This window comes from Pezoporus flaviventris, unplaced genomic scaffold, assembly GCF_033815535.1.
Source record: "Pezoporus flaviventris isolate CSIRO_AGI_PZ_B2104156 unplaced genomic scaffold, CSIRO_AGI_Pfla_v1 ptg000045l, whole genome shotgun sequence".
NCBI lineage: Eukaryota > Metazoa > Chordata > Aves > Psittaciformes > Psittacidae > Pezoporus > Pezoporus flaviventris.
The window spans coordinates 13,558,995-13,575,764 of record NW_026892593.1 but is presented as its reverse complement, the minus strand read 5'-3'; the positions used below and the strand labels follow the sequence as shown (position 1 = coordinate 13,575,764).

General features: G+C 36.3%; 1 protein-coding gene across 4 annotated transcripts in view; it reads right to left on the bottom strand.

The window, feature by feature from the left end:
* TAFA5 (TAFA chemokine like family member 5) overlaps positions 1–16,770 on the bottom strand; it is a 432,709-nt gene that overhangs the window by 175,361 nt on the left and 240,578 nt on the right. For all 4 annotated transcript variants that reach the window (XR_009745921.1, XM_061467495.1, XM_061467496.1 and 1 more), the window contains exon 2: positions 11,805–11,954. Coding sequence is in view for 3 of the 4 variants with exons in the window: in XM_061467495.1 (XP_061323479.1) it covers positions 11,805–11,954 (150 nt within the window). In the remaining variant the exon portion in view is untranslated. The remainder of the gene's footprint in view (positions 1–11,804; positions 11,955–16,770) is intronic.

Below are 16,770 nucleotides of genomic sequence, written 5' to 3'. Positions count from 1 at the left end.
CCAACCTGTAGCTGTGCCTGAGATTGTTCCAACCTAGGTGTAGGACTTTGCACTTGTCATGGTTAAACTGAAGATTACAACTGAAGAAAGAACAATTAATACAATTTATCCTTCTTTTAAAAAAAAATATTCAAACACCAAACCAGTTCTATCCTTTTTCTGAAAAGCTCCAAAAATATTATTGTTTTTTTACTCCATTGTGACACACAGTCTGGACTGCTATATCCAGATGACCTTTGAAGGTCCCTTCCAACACAAAATATTTTATGATGATTCTGTGATTCTATCTTCCCTTTGTTGAGGCGATGAACTTCCAGCCTTCAGGCTGACTGCATTCTACTCTGCCCTGACCCACTCTCTCCAACCTCTTTGTCTTTTCCTCTTCCTTCTTCTAGCTCTTTTCAGCCACTCTATATCAAGCAGCTTTGCTGCTGTCTCCTCCTACGTTTGCTGTGAACCATGATAGCAGTCTTACCTAAAACTGCACGTTGGTGGAGAATGCAGCACTTCAGCAATACTGCCCTGCAGGCCATTACTTCCCTTTCGTTGGTCCTGTGGTCCACATCTTCCCTTCCACAAGTGACTGAATCAGCAAACATTAGTGGGGAGTCATCTGACATTGCTGTGTGTGGGTTGGAGATTTACGCTGTGCAGGGCAACAGGGAAAGTCTGGACGTGGGTCTGTGCTGAGTGCCCTGGTGAAGTACAGCAATAGCTTCTTAGGGCAGTGTCAGAGAGGCAGAAGAGCACCACTGCTGTAGCACAGAGGTACTGAACAAAGAGGACTGTGGTGTGCAGTAAAGGCCCTGGGAGTAAAGGTAGAAAAGTCAGTGTGTAACACAGGATACAGAGAAATACTGAGTAACTTTGGAGTATAATACGGAGTATTGAGAAGACTGGGTGCCTCCTAGTTTACACACAGCCCATCAAAGGTATTGTCCAATTCTGTTTAACCATCAGTGATAAAAAAAAGAGAAAAAAAAAAAAATCTTTATCGATTGCTGTAGGGGGAAGAGGTTCAGTGAAAGAAGTGGGAATTAAATAGCTGGAAGGTGAGTCTGACTAAGGCAGGTTGATAACTGGCAGTTTAATTTATTTCTTTATGTAAGACAAATTTATCATGGGAGCTCACAGAATGCACAATAAACTGAAGGTACATTTTGTATGCTTTAAAAAATATGGAAAGTACAAGAGAATTCTTATCACCTTTGGGCTTACTTTAGTTTTGGGCTGCATCTCTTTATTTCATGTATTTTGCTCCCTTCTTCTTGTATGTGCCATTCCCCCTTCAAATGAGAGTCTGTTTCACAATAAATCACCCTGTTCTGTACTATGTCAGTCATATTTGCTTTCACAATACCACTTTGTTTCTTGCTTGCTTCAGACTAGCTCTGATATCCTTCCTCTTCTCTCATTTAAGAAGAGGAAATTCTTTCCATCATTTCTTTTCATTTCTCTCCTAACTCTTAGGATCCAACTTGACTTCCCATTAAAATTGGGACTTAACCTTGCCCTCTCAAAAGGGATAAGCAAGAGTAGAGGCCTTCTGTGTAAGTCCTCCTAGGAAGGATGCTAGAAGAAAGACTGAAACTCTCAAAGAAACACTGAAATAAGCAGGTGGAAATTTTACTTTCCAACTTCCACCTCATCTGAGAGTACAAAGAAGTCTGGAGGTCTTTCCCTCTTATCCTACCCCCTGCAACCTAGATAATTAACAAAAGGAAGCATCTACATACCCTTATTTCCTTTTACAATGGTACAAGCAAAGATAGAGTCTGTCATTACACTACAAGTGATTTTCAGTCTAGGACTGTATGAAACTTGCTTATGAAGCAACTTGCATGCCTATGATATCATAGAAATAATACAACAGTAAGACATAAGTAAATAAAAGTACAGTGATACCTAAGCTTTATTCATAATATGAAAATGCCAGCTTGAACGCCATAAACATTTTTTCCTCCTGCAGTATGACCTCAACCAGCAGGGGAACCCAACCTGTAACAGCAGGGGAAACCCAGCTCCTTTGCATCACCTTAAATACATAGCTTCCTACAGTTTTGTCTTGAAAGAGGATATTTTCTCTGAAACAGACCTTTGCAGAGTATTCTGAAAGAGGCCTACAAAAATGCCTGGCCTTAACTACTGTGTTCCAGGTACCGGATGTAGTAGTGTCATTAATGTTGCCACTAATATAGCAATCAAGTTAAACATTTTCTAGGACTCTTCTAACATCATCTATCATCATAGATATGAAATCTAAGGTAAGTTAAAATAAAGTGGTATATAGCTTTATAACGCTACTTCTAACAATATTATAGTCTTTCTTGATTCTATTGTTTCTCTGCTTATAGTTCTCTGTGCTTAATGAGATAATTTAATATGAGGGGATGAAAAAGAGTAGCCCTTGACTATACTGCTTTCACATAGCACCAGAAGTGTAATTTAGCTATGGTTTTATCTCATCCATTGATTGTAGGGGTATTTACAAAGGCTCATCTCTCTATATTCTCTCAATGGAGACAAACACGTTTCTCTGACAGAAGCCCACCTTCACACATTAATAGTTTTTAAAGTTTCTCTTTTCCCGCTCTTCTGGGAATATGCAGAAGATGGGATGACAAGCAGAGGGGGCAATAGAAACATGTTGCATTTTTTTTCCTGCTGCCTCTAATCAGTGAAGTCAGTGCCTTTTCCAAAAGGCAGTCTGAGCAGCTGATGGCCTGAAGTGTTTACACGTTACATTCAAGCAGAAAACCTACTCTGATAGTCATCCTGTGTTCTCTTTAATCCCATAAGAGAGAAAAAGAGAAAAGCTTTCAGAAGCAATTCCAATATTGACACTACGTGACCTTTCACATGGCCATCTCTTATCACTGTCTGCAAAGGGAGCTTACAGTGACCAAGCTCCTGAATTTAGGAACTTCATGTTGACCTATTGCCTCTAGTTAGCTAATGAATCAGACTGCAAACTGCAATCAGACTGCTGTAGTTGTTAGTAGTGCTCTGCCACAAGACATCAGGCACAGAAAACTCTATCCAGTGATGCAGTATATACTCATGCGAATGCATAATATGTTCTCTAGTATTTTGTCCAGTTCAATTTAAAATGTCTGTAGTAATTAGGCTTCTAGACAGTCCCTCAGAAAACTGTTCCATAATCACATAAACTCCAACCATTTTTCTGTGCTGCAACTGCCATCACAGAATGTAGATGAAAGAGGATTTGACTACATGGGTGACTGCTTAAGACTGCTGAGGAACTAAAGGAAACAAAGCTGTTAGTATTGATGAACTAATGCGTCCAATGACACACCAGGAGGCTGAAGGTGCTGTCTCTCAGATGAAATGTGAAAGCAAGGCACTAAGCATTAGAGGCAATTAAAGTTCTCTTAGCACTCTTTGCACAGTACCAGTGTTAACCCCTGGCTCCTGGCCACATTCCAAATTACGTAATTAAATTCTGCTTTCCTAAATATTTCCCTTCCCTATCATTTAGAAAGACATTCATCTCTTAATATGAAATGCTATACTGATGTTGGGTTTAACCTCAAAGGAGGATGCTTATGAGAGAAAAATAGTTCCAGTTTGGTCACTTTATTATAGGTACCAGACTTAGAAAAGCATTTTATCTTAAATTACATTTTATTCACACTTAACCCAGATTTATTTCCCCTATAAATTCAAAGTGTTTCCTCTCAATCTCTTGTGTATAATTCAGTCTTGTAGAAAATAATCTGCCAATTTGTTACCTAATTATTTAAACCTAATTCATCTGCATCCCTGATTTGTTACTCAAAAAAAATTCATATATCATGGAAGGAGATCTATCAATTTACTTGCCATTAGGAAGCAGTTTATCTCTACTCAGCCTGAGAACCCATAAACCCATACTGGGCCTGACTTTCCAGCTGTGATCAGTACTCACTCTCTACTATCTGACTGCTGAAGAGTGAATTATTCTGTGGAAAACAGAACCATTATGCAAAATCCCAATCTGCACCTTCATAACACATCCCGTCATAGAATATCTCCAGTTGGAAGGCCCCATTAGGATCACCAAATCCAACACCCTGCTTCTCACAGGACTACCTAAAACTAAACCATATGACAAAGAGTGTCATTCAGATGCTCCTTGAACTCTTGACAGGCTCAGTGCCATGGCCACTTACCTGGCAGCCTGTTCCAGCAACTGACCATCCTCTCAATGAATAAAGCTTTTCTAATGTCCAGTCTGAACTGGAATCTGAACCCCTGATGCAGCTTCATTCAATTTTTTCGCATCCTACCACTGGACATGAGAGAGAGGAGATCAGTACCTCTCCCTCTACCTCACCCCTAGACTGTGATAAGGTCTCAGACTTCTCCAGGCTGAACAAGCCCAGTGACCTCAGCTGTCCTCCTAAGTCTTGACTTCAAGACCTTTCACCAACTTGGTTGCCCTCCCCTGGACACACTATACTCGTCTGGTGTCCCTTCTTATATTGAGGAACCTGAAAATGCACACAACAGTGGGGCTGCAGTTGTTAGGCACCAAATATTTCCTACCTGCTTGATACCATCCTAAGCAGTTTTTATTTGGTTTCATTGCTTGGTTGCTTTTTGGTCATGTTTCTGGTTATTCCTGTTGTGGATTCTCAGTCAGGAGGGGAAACCTAACTTATCTCCCTGTATTTGTCATAGACACATCAGTACTGTCACTGATGCTGCAGCTGTTTGTTTTCTACTGCCCACTCTGTCTTGGGGTTGAACAGTGGTATTCCTTCCTCAACAACATTTCATTCTTTAACTGACACTTGACATTCATGACCAAAGAGAACAAATGTATTTTATGTGAGCATGCTTATAAGATTTTACCAACACTGTGATATTATTTAATTAAGAACTATTACTCGATTTGGAATGTCACATGTCCTTAGCTGGAGAGAAAGTAAGCAATTTGAGTGAAACTTAAATTCCTGTACATTGCCAAATGAAAAGTGACCCACAAAGGTGGAAATTGTCATAATGTGCCAGTACCATGGGAAGGGCAAGCTCATGAGTCATGGAAATAGTTTTACTTCAATTTACAGTATTTGGGAAAATCTACAGTTCTGAAGGAGTTGTCTAGAGGCAGAGGAATGGAAATAAAGCATTGCACATGCTTGGGGGCATCTATAAGTACAGATGCAATTGTGACTGCATCTATAAGTGCTGGGGTGGGGAAAGGGAGAAAAGACTTTTCTTTAAGTCATGTTGAAAACTAAGTTTTATATATATGGTGCTATCAAATGCATAATTGCAATCCTTCCTCCACTGTCTAAGCAAAAGAATATAGTTGAGAATGCTTTTTTTACTTTTCAACATTATTTTTAAGTAGGAGCAAATATTCTACATTATTCTAATGTACAGCACGAGTACACAATGGTTATTTCATAGTGGTTGGAGCACTTCAGATACATCATAACAAAAAAAAAAAAAAACAACACTAAGAGACTACGAAGGCTCAAGAAATTATATGAAGGATATATAATCAATGACCAAAATATTATTTATTCTATGCCTTGTAAGATACTAGAATATTGCAGTACATTAGTACATCTAATTATCTAAGGGACTCTTAATCAGGGACTGTAGCAATAGGACAAGGGGTAGTGGGTTTAAACTGAAACAGAGGAAGTTCAAGTCAGATATAAGGAAGGAGTCCTTTACTGTGAGGGTGGTGAGGCACTGGAATAGACTGCCCAGAGAAGTGGTAAGTGCTCCATCCCTGGCAGTGCTCAAGGACAACAGAGCCTTCGGCAACACAGTCTAGGTTGATGCAATGCTGCCCATGGCAGGGGGTTGGAACTGAATTAGCTTAAGGTCCTTTCCAATTCAAACCATTCTGTGGTTCTACGAAATAAAATAATAAAATCATAGGGCAGTTTGGATTGGAAGGGACCTTTAGAGAACATCTAGTACAAGGCCCTTGCCAAGGGCAGGGACATCTTTCACTAGGTCAGATGGCTCAAAGCCCTGCCCAACCTGATACTGAATCATAGAATCCCATAGGGTTGGAAAGGACCTTGAGATCACCAAGTTCCAACCCCCCTGCCATGGGCAGGGACACCTCACACTAAACCATCTCACCCAAGGCTCTGTCCAACCTGGCCTTGAACACTGCCAGGGATGGAGCATTCACAGCTTCTTTGGGCAACCCATTCCCACCCTCACCACCCTCACAGTAAAGAATTTCTTCTTTATATCCAATCTAAACTTCCCCTGTTTAAGTTTGAACCCGTTGCCCCTTCTCCTATCACTACAGTCCCTTATGGAGGGTCCTTCTCCAGCATCCTTATAGGCCCCTGGAATGCTTCCAGGGATAGAAAATACACAATTTCTTCACTGTTCATGGAACAATTTGTTCCACCACACCTGTCTCGCTACCCTGGTTGTAAAAAAAAATAATCTTTCTTATGTTCAATCTGAATTTATTCTTTTTTAGTTTAAAATCATTGCCCTTTGTCCTGTCACTACAGGCCTTGGTAAAAAGTTGTTCTCTTCCTTCTAAGTCCCCTTCACATACTGAAACAGTGTAATAAGGTCTCGCTGGAGCCTCCCCCAAGATGAACAACCACAGCTCTCTCAGCCTTTCTTCACTGAAGAGGTATTAAAGCCCTGTGATCATTTTCATGGCCAAATAGTCCCACTCTCCACTTAAATCTTCCACACTGTACAGTATACCACTTCTGATCTATTAAAATGTCAATGTAACATTATTCAATCTCCTTTTAATTTCATATTCGTCCCTCTTTGCCTTTTGGTTTTATTTCTTTTAAAATGACATACCTTAAATGTAACAAAGTTGAATGTATAATATTTACAGTGAGGAAACATTTGCAAATATGTGCAATACACACAGGATAAAATAATATAAATGGCATATTAACAAGGATATGAAATATTCTAAACATTAAAGCTAAAATTCCCAATTCTGAAAATCATTATAGTCCTTTTTTTCCCCCTTTGTTTTATTATTTTGTTTTTGTTTTTTTTTTCCAAGTATGGATAAGATACTTGAGAATGATGAAGCCCTCCAGGTACTAGGCAGTTTTGCTTCAAGTTCATGACTTAGGATTCTATTAATGATCAGTTCTGGCCCCTATACCTCCCTACAGACTCACAGAGATAATGAGAAGAGCAGGGAATTATCGATCAAAACTAATGTGTCTTCCTTGTAGATACTGAGTTTCTGTGTTAAACAAAATCAGTCAATGCCAACTGAAAAGCATGTTAATCATAAGGTATGAAAAACGTTTTATCGACTAAGATTCTCTAGAAAATAATGTAGCTACAATGCTTGCAAAGAATAAAACCCTATTAAAATTTTAAAAAGGTGGTGTTTTATGTTTTTCTGTTTTGGTTTGGTTTGGTTTGTTTGTTTGTTTTTTTTTTTAAGAAGATTTTTTTTTGCAACATAAATTGTCTTAACACTTTGACTTCAGTTACCTGAGATCCAGCTATTTGAAATTTAGGAATATGGGGTATCAGGATCAATAGCATAAAAGCAACCAGAACTCAATTCCAGAACATGAGAATCTTCTAATCACCGATTTCAGGTAATCAAATTAAAGATTGCCATCCTCATTTCCTTGGGCAATTAAGCAACTTCTCTCATACCACTTTTCCTCTTATAAACTGTTTCGACATTCTGGGGGAAATTACAATTTATTTTTGAGCTATAAATACATATTGGACAGAATTACTGGGATCTACTGAACACTTAAACATCCATCCCACACTTTACAGGTTAATATACTTGTATTCTACGAAATGCTTTGGCATAACAAATCTGATTTTCAGGTGGATGCAATAAGGAATGCAAACTATGGGTGCATGTGTACACATGCTGTTTTCACACTGGGAAAAAAAAAGAGAATAATTGCTATCTCCCAATCTCTCACAGGCTCCAGCTTAAAAAACTGATGAAGCTTGACTGACACACAGGGAAATTACTCTGGTGATAAACCAGATGCTATGTTGAAGCATAATATCTTATTAAACTAATGCAACTGAGGTCATTGCTGTGGAAGTTGATCACAGAAAAGGGACTAGGGACTACTAGTTGTAAATAATAATAATATAGCTAAAAGTGCAGGCAAACTACTGTCATAGTATCACAAACCCTACATTCATGAATAAAAATTCCATCACAACCAAACATACCAAACATACATTATGACTCTGTGGGTCTAGGAATGAAGCAATCAACACTAAATCAAGCTTGAAATCAGGGTGAATATTGACGCTATTTTTTCAGATTACATTAGCAATCTGCCATATTTAAAGACTACTAGAAAAAAATAAAGGAGTAAATCAGCACTCTCCATCACAGGGAGGCATTTCAAGAAAATATCTGTTCTTCATGCTCTGCTCAGACCAAACCCTGAACACTGCATCTTCATTTTTAACAACTCCAGTTTTATCTATCTGACATATACTGTCTTTCATTTTTTAGGAAAAGGCCTTAGCTGATGTAGCAGAATGGATTTTGGTAATCAACTCAGAGCTTACTCTAAGAGCTATGTTCACAAGTGCAATCTCAGACAATGCTTGTGAGGTTTAAGGGCCCTTAAATTACTTTTTTTGCTGCAGTAATTGACACTTGCATTTCGGAACTCCAGGCAACATACAGCAAAACTAAATATATTCTAAGGCATATTTCTCCGTTAAACAATGGTGAACAAAGGGTAGCCAGGTACAACATGATGCATTTGAAGGTTGTAAAAATTAACAGCTTTGGTACTGAATCTTTAAAACAGTTTCTTGCCAGAAGCTGTGACACAGTTGTTAGCTAATGTTTTCTGGTCAGTAGGTTAGCAGGTCATGCTTCCTATGCCTGCTTCCTTCACAAATGACTTTGCATTAATAATTAAAGGTCTAAGGTATAATTCTGCTACCTTTACTTCAAAGAAACCTTATTAAAATCTAGACTATATAAAGAATAAAATGAAATTAAAAATAAAACACCACCAGTAAGATTTTTTGAAAGCAGAAATGTATTCTTAAACAACAATTACATTCTTAACATCCAGTATATTACAAATAAACAAAATGTGCAAAAGCACACTCTGTGTCCTATTTAAGAAAGCTAAGAGAAGGACATAATTGTTTGGGAAATGTGATTCTTTATGGTAAAAGAATACCTGACAAATATGTTTGGTTGTTGTATTCCTAAATTAGCAGTATTTGCCTTAGTATCAGAGACAAAACTAGCTTCTCTCAGACCTAATTTTAGGTAGATTTCATGTTCTGTCCAGAAGAAAGCATTAGCAGCTGTGTTTGAAACATCTAGAAATTAATATAAACAAAATGGAAAATTCTTTGAACTACTGTTCTTTAAACTATGAACCTGGTAAATTCACAGTTGGATAGTTGTTAGTCAATGGCCGATTTATCTGACAGCTGTATTTGCAAGGAGAAGATTAGAGTGAAGATAAAATGTTCATTTCTTCTTTCGTATATAATTATGGCATGTACAAGTATTTTTTTAACTTAATTCAAGAATAAACCTACAGATTGAGGATTTGGCTTGTGCCTTCATTTTAATTTGGGAACTTGATATATGATTCTAGATATCATTAACCTTTTTGAGCTTTGATTACAGAACATCCCTAACATTGCCCAGGAAAGTGAAGCAGCATCTCCTACATGTCTTGCAATTATCATTCCTAGCAAAGGGCTCAACATCTTAAGTATAAACATTTCACAAAATAATAAAGATCTGTGTTATTAGATCTTATTAGAGATAGGTTGAAAAGCTTTAAAAAGATTAATTATAGTACTTGGACGTGTCAGTTAATGGGGAGCTCTGTTTTTCAACTGATGAACTTCCCACTTATTTTTCAAATGTGGAGTATTACATAAAGGACCCTCTCTGATTACACAATATCTCAGCATAGATCCTGTCATTCAGTTCTCTGTTTTCATAAAATGATGATCAAGAACACTGAAAGCAAAAGGAGATTTGAAAGACCTTCTTGAGTGGCCAATAAGATAGACAGGGTAGACAGATTAGATAGGTAGATAGACAGATGACAGATAGATAGATAGATAGATAGATAGATAGATAGATAGATAGATAGATAGATAGGTAGATAGATGATAGATAGATAGATAGATAGATAGATAGATAGATAGATAGATAGATAGATAGATAGATAGAGTTCTCAAATAGTAAATTATTTCAAAACTTTCATGCTTGGAATCTAACCTAATACAGCAATTAGAGGATGAAATGTAGTCATGTCTTCTTACATGCACATTCTGCTAATCTCTCAGCACCACAGGTGATTCAAGGCAAGGCAGAAACAGTGAGTACCAGGACATCTGATTTATCTGAGGCACTGAAGATGAGACAAAGTACTCTAATAAGGTGCCTTTTACTCTGTTGGGTATAAAGGAAAACTGAAGTTCCCAGGTTAGACAACTAACTATGGATACCTAAGTTACAGCAAATGAATCTCACCACAGGCCATAACTGACTGAGAAAAAAATTGTATTTTGTTCCCATTAGAAGAGGAAAACCTCGTATTTTCCCTTATAAATTTGTTTTAAAAAGGAAAACACATGTTAAAAATTTAATTGCTAAACATTTTTTTTTCTGAGGTTACAACTATAAATGACACAATAAAATCATTCTATGATTCCATGGTTCCTTTCTTAAGCAGTTAAGTCTCTTAGAATAAAACAGGAAAGATTTACTGGATATTGTATCACATTACGAAAAAGACAGCTAAGAAACTGTCTTAGAGTACTAAAACCAAATGCAAAAATAGAATGTGCATGATGTTCTATATTCAGCTTTCTGGGTAGGCTTTGAAATCTCCTTTGAGCTGTCTTGTTTGATGATCACTGGTAAGACCAAATTCTGAGGCAACAGTTGGGTGTTCTCAGCAATATTTTTATCTGAGGACTCAAACTAGTCAGCCTTCAAAGGCAATCTGTGAATTTGTTATAGTTCTATACACACTCATCTTCTTTTTACTTTTGTTAACTGAGCCTAGATCAAAACATATAATTTTGCATCAACTATTTTCAATATGTCTCCAAATTTATTTTTAATCTAAAAGTTTGCTAATGACCTTGCATGGGCAGACCTCTCTTAAAGATTGTCCCACTGTGAACATCTGATTTAGCTGTAACACAGAAATTCATTTGTCTCAAAAACTGATTGCAGAGTGAAACATTTTCATACCTCCCTGTATGTCAGCAGTTTTCCAGCTGCATGCAATCACTGGATCTGCAGTGAATCATACAGAATCACAATTTTAAGGAGCGATGTATGCTGGACATATGAGGTATATTCAGATACTGTATTCTAACTATAGTATCAGTATTTTCTTCAACAACGTGAACTATCACACAGGAGCAGTCACATTAGCTTCCCAGTGGCATAAAACTGTTCAGGCTCTTTTACAGTGGTTTTGTTGAGGTGTTTTGGTTTTTTTTTAAATAAAAAGGTAAGAAATAAAAAGTAGGGGGAAAAGAATGCCATTTTATTGCTGATGCTATCATCACATGCAAAACATAACAGGAGCGTTCTGTTAACATTCAACTGCATATGAAATTAAAACAAAAGTGAAATTCCAAAAAAAAAAAAAAAATCACTGAAATATCTATACTATTAGTAATACTCTCTTGGGAATTTCCATGATATTGCCATTACTAGTTGGGACACATAAAAAATTTTGTATAGAGCTTTCATTTTTTTATGAGACACTACCAGTTTTACATCCCTCTTGTATTGGCAGAAACTCATTGAATTGAACTTTGCTTCTTACCATCAACACAGGCTGGCCTTGCTCTTGTTGTACCGGCAATCTGTCCTTTTTTACATGCACAGCGAGCTGTTTGTCGGGCTATAGTCCTTCGGGGCTGACTGCTATCTCTGTCCAAAGTAACAATCTCACATGTACCTGCAGCCAGTTGACCTGGAAAAAGAACCAGCAACAGGTACCAGAGTCACTGAATGCACTACAGGCAATCTATTACAGCCAAATAGATTCATGGCCCTATGTCACAGCAGACACTCCACAACAAATGGACAGCCAGCTGATGGATATAATAAAATGAGATGGCACGCAATTTTTTCTTTGTGGTGGACATATGAATACCCTGCAAACGGGTTTTGTAAGAAAATGATTATTGTTCCATAAAAGCCAGAGGGCTGAGATTACACAGGTTACTTTTACTTATGTTGGCTAAGTAAAGGAACAATCTGCTTTTAAGCAATGAAATTCAAATGGTGTGCTCTTTATTCATTTTCAGAAAAGAAATGATAAAGAATATGGAAAACAAAAAACTTCCCCACATGTCCATGAATATAATGGAGTCTTAACAGCTTTGTGTGCTGGTTTGGGAAGAAAAAATCTCTCAAAGTATGCCTGCATTTGACCAGATTGTCAGTCCTTTGGTTCTTCCTTCATCTAAACTAAACGGTAATTCATTCTCTGCCTGACTCCTATTTGAAGTAACTGGTCTTTTTTTGTTTTACTAAATTTACTATGCAGCCATCCTGCAAATGGCAGTAAAATGACACTGCACCATTAGCTCAGTAACATGCTTTTTATTGACTTCTCCAATTTATGTAGCTTTCCCTGAATACTGAGGAAAATCTACACCACCTAATTCTGAATTTGGACCATACTATGAGATGCAAAACAAAAACCACAAAAGCTCTCTGCTAAAACTTCTTTCATGCAGAATATTAGTCTGAAATAAATGTCATATATTTTGAATTATGCACTTCCTCTGATACAACCAACAGTAGGTTGGCTACTAGTTGGTATACTATACTTTGGTATACTAGTTGGTTACTGGTATACCAAAATATTACCTTTTACAAGCAAGGAAGATACATTATTGAATTTCAATGCATATGAAGACTGAAAAACAATCTTGGATATCACTCTGTATTACACATAATTTCTGGATTTTTCTGGTACAGTAGTAAATATAATTTCTATTGTATTTTGCCTTTGCAGGCAATCAATTATAAACCTTCAAGTGAGGATGTGAAAAAATATAATCTGCAAATCACAAGCTTACTATGTTTTGCTTTCGTAAAAAAGACTGGAACAAATGCAACATTGTATTTATGAAAAAGTTGTCCAGTTTAAGTCATAATCACGGTAAATTATTTTTATGCTGTTGAAATACTGAAAAAGACCAGTGAGACAAAAAGCTGAATAAAACAACCAAACAAACCAACAACACTTCCCAAATAAAACACAAAACTCCTAGAAGTGTACGTGTATGGCATGCAAGTCTAAAATTATAATGACATTTCTGAATATTGCATTTTTTTCCATTCAGAATACAAGTTTACTCATTATATTGCTCTCCAAACCAGCTTATGATGCTTCCTATTGTGTGGATCCTGTCTTGAAACTGTCAGAACAACAAAATACTGCCAATAGCATTGTGACTGGTTCACTGCTAAGACACCAAAATTTTATGTTGCCGTGACTCCTATACTGCAGTGAATTACATGGTAAAACTGAGGATCTCAAAGATGAATGTGGAACAAGATAGTCTACAAATTTATGAAAATATGTGACATATATGTAAGTAATATGCATTAGGCATTTATAAATACAGACATGATATTCACAATAGTGAACACTTTCACCATAGTTTTCAATTGCTGCTAGCAACTAGACTTGTCATCTATGGTTAGCCCTGAGGTTCTACTCTTTTCTACCCACTCTCTTAATAAAAACATCTTATGATAAACACATACCAATGAGAAGATTTTTACTCTATCATATGCTAGTCTTTTGTTTCCTCTGAAATCTTGGATTAGGAAGCAAAGGTTTAGCAAGAACGATAGTGGCACATAATTTTCCAAGGACAAGGAAAATCCAGATAGAAACTGAAACATCTTGAACTGAAAAAAAAAAAAAAAATTCTTTTTTCCCCCATTGCTAATATATTTCATTCTGGGTTGCAGGAGATGTATTGCTCCCACGGAATACAGCTGTCTGTGGTAGATCATGTAAAAAAGACATAATCAGAGATGTATTCAGATCTTGACCCCTTAGGCATTTGAACATCGTGATTATGGACCTGCATTGAGAACACAAATAGAATGGAAACCAAAGAAAAAGCGGAAGCATAAATATGACATGTCTAAGTGTTCCTGAAAGTAGTGGTTGCAATATTCGCTACTGTTTGTAAGTCTCTACACTACCATTTCTTTCATTAAAAGGTAAAACATATAATGTAGATGAATTGTTATATAAACCCCAGTTAAGAGGAAAGGAGCCAGTTTTACAGCACAGTGAAGGTAAATAAGGACTATGTGCCGAGTAAAAGCACAATGAAGCTTTCTGTCAAGATAATTAGTGAAAAAAAAAGCTTTTCAGGGAATACAAGCAGTGACTATTGATAAGAATGCCTATAGATCATTTTTTCTGCTTTTGGACCTGTCTAGTTTTAGATCTGTGTAGGTTCATTTTAAGCCACATGGGCTATTTGGTTTTTATGATTGCTTTCAGCTGTTTATTTTGTTTCGAGATGATAATTTCTTCTGGGCATAGTGACCTCAATTTTTTTTGTGAACTTTGAAAACCAGGATATCTAAATGAGAGTAATAATTGTTGAACAAAGATAATGTCACACTGCCTCTCACAGAATTCTGTACAGCTATTAAAAATAAGGGAAAATTAGAACTATTTTTAAAACATTTCATAGTTTTTTTTAAGATCATTTCTCTGTTATCATTCGTGTTTCTCTGGCAGAAGAAAATCATTGAAAGATGGATACCGTAAATTAAAAAATATTGTAGAGCTGCAGCAGTTCTTCCCACACATATGACAAATATTTCTTAGTCATTGTGTCACAGGGTGCAAATACTGCAAGTATACATCCACTGTTACTTGGCTTTAGATGGCTCTAAAGCATGAGAAGTATTAGCTAAGGTTATGGAGGCCCATCTCCATGGAGAGAGTCATCCTGTTGTAAAGCATGTCCTTTCTGCCTCACGTTAAGTAGAGGACAAGTCTACAGAGTACCTTATTTAGGTGGTAAGCATGCTACTTTGGCTTTTTAACAATTTAATCTAGAAATGTGAGGTACAAAATGATGTAACAAAAGGAATATACTTCTTATAAGTACTGAGTTTAAAGAATCAGGGTACATTTCATTTTCAGGAAAGTTAACAAAGTGACCACTTTCAAAGATATTAATGAAAAAAAGCCATTCATCTGTGAGCCTCTGAACACTTTCCATGTCAATCCTAACCACAGAGAAGAGATCTCAAGGCAGCAATGGGTGGATTTTTAACAGAGCTTTTCCAGTTGAGAGATAGATTAAGAGCCTATGGAACAGTCATAAGGACGCCATTTTATCAGTAGATTGTATTTATGCACTTACACAAAGTAGTTCACCACTTTTGAACATGAACTAAATATTCTTGGGAGACAAAAAAAGGCAAGCATCATCAGAGAACTCTTGATTTATTCTAGCCTTGCCTGAAAGGTTTTCTCCCAAAGAAATAAAAAATAAATAAAATAAGATATAATAATAAAATAAAATAAAATAAAATAAAATAAAATAAAATAAACATTATTTTATGGACCAAGCATAAAGTTTATTTCAGTTATAATCATCCAGTTTTTCAATTAATGAGTGTTAATTTGTTGCTGTTATTGGTTTAATATTATTATTTTATAAATATTTATTTTTGTAAGTTTATTTTACTAATTAAGACCTCAGTGAGATTTATTTGATTTTGTATTGCCAGTATGTGTTTACTAAATAGAGAAAAGGATTGGGTTCTTTAAGGTTCTTCTATAATGTTGTACTTCATTCTTAAAATGCCAATTGATATGTCCTCTCACTCTCCCACTGCAAACACACATGCTTCTACATGGAATTCCTTCAGAAAAAAAGGAAATCTACAGGATTCTTAATTAAAATGTAAGTCAAACCAAAACAAAACAAAACAAAACCCTACAACCGTTAAAATGCCAAATACAATGGGATTCAGCTTTTACCCTCCAGCTTGCACTCATGAACTTGTTTCCAGTATTTTGTTTTTTTCTCAATGAAGTCCACTGTGATCAGTAGTGAAACTGCCTTTTGTGAGACTTTCATGGAACTCTGTAGCACTCAGTGAGTTTAGGCATGTACATTTAGCAAATGGTGCAAGAATTAACTCAAGGTAAAAACTATTATATTTTAGAAGTTATTTAGTACTTCCATTCTTCAAAGAAAAGTGTCACTGAAAAGTTTAAAAGTAAATGACATTTTTTTTTTATGTGCGTTACTAAGCGCCCTTTGTCTATATGCCATTGCTGAAAGAACAAAGACTTTGAAAGATCTATATTGTCCATCATAGGCAAAACCCTCAAATAGTAAATATTTTTGTATTACATGGAGGGTATATAGCATAACATAAATTTTCTGTGGACGAAAATATTTTTGTTCTCTAATAGGACATAAAATCTGCCTAATCCACATTGATCACATCAAGCCAGTTATAAATGTTATGATTTTTTAATTTATGTATGCTGAAAAGCTGAAGACTTTCCCTCAAATTCATTTAAAGAAATAAAATCAGATTATGAACTCATGGTATCTGTGGGTACAATGAAAATAAATCTTGATCTAAATATGCAGATCTTCCCAGGGTTTTAGATTTCATGCTCATCCAGAAAATCTACTTCTGAATTGCATGCACAGGCTTACATTATAGTTGCAGTGAACAGTTTTTCTATGCATCACCAGTTTGATTCCTAGCAA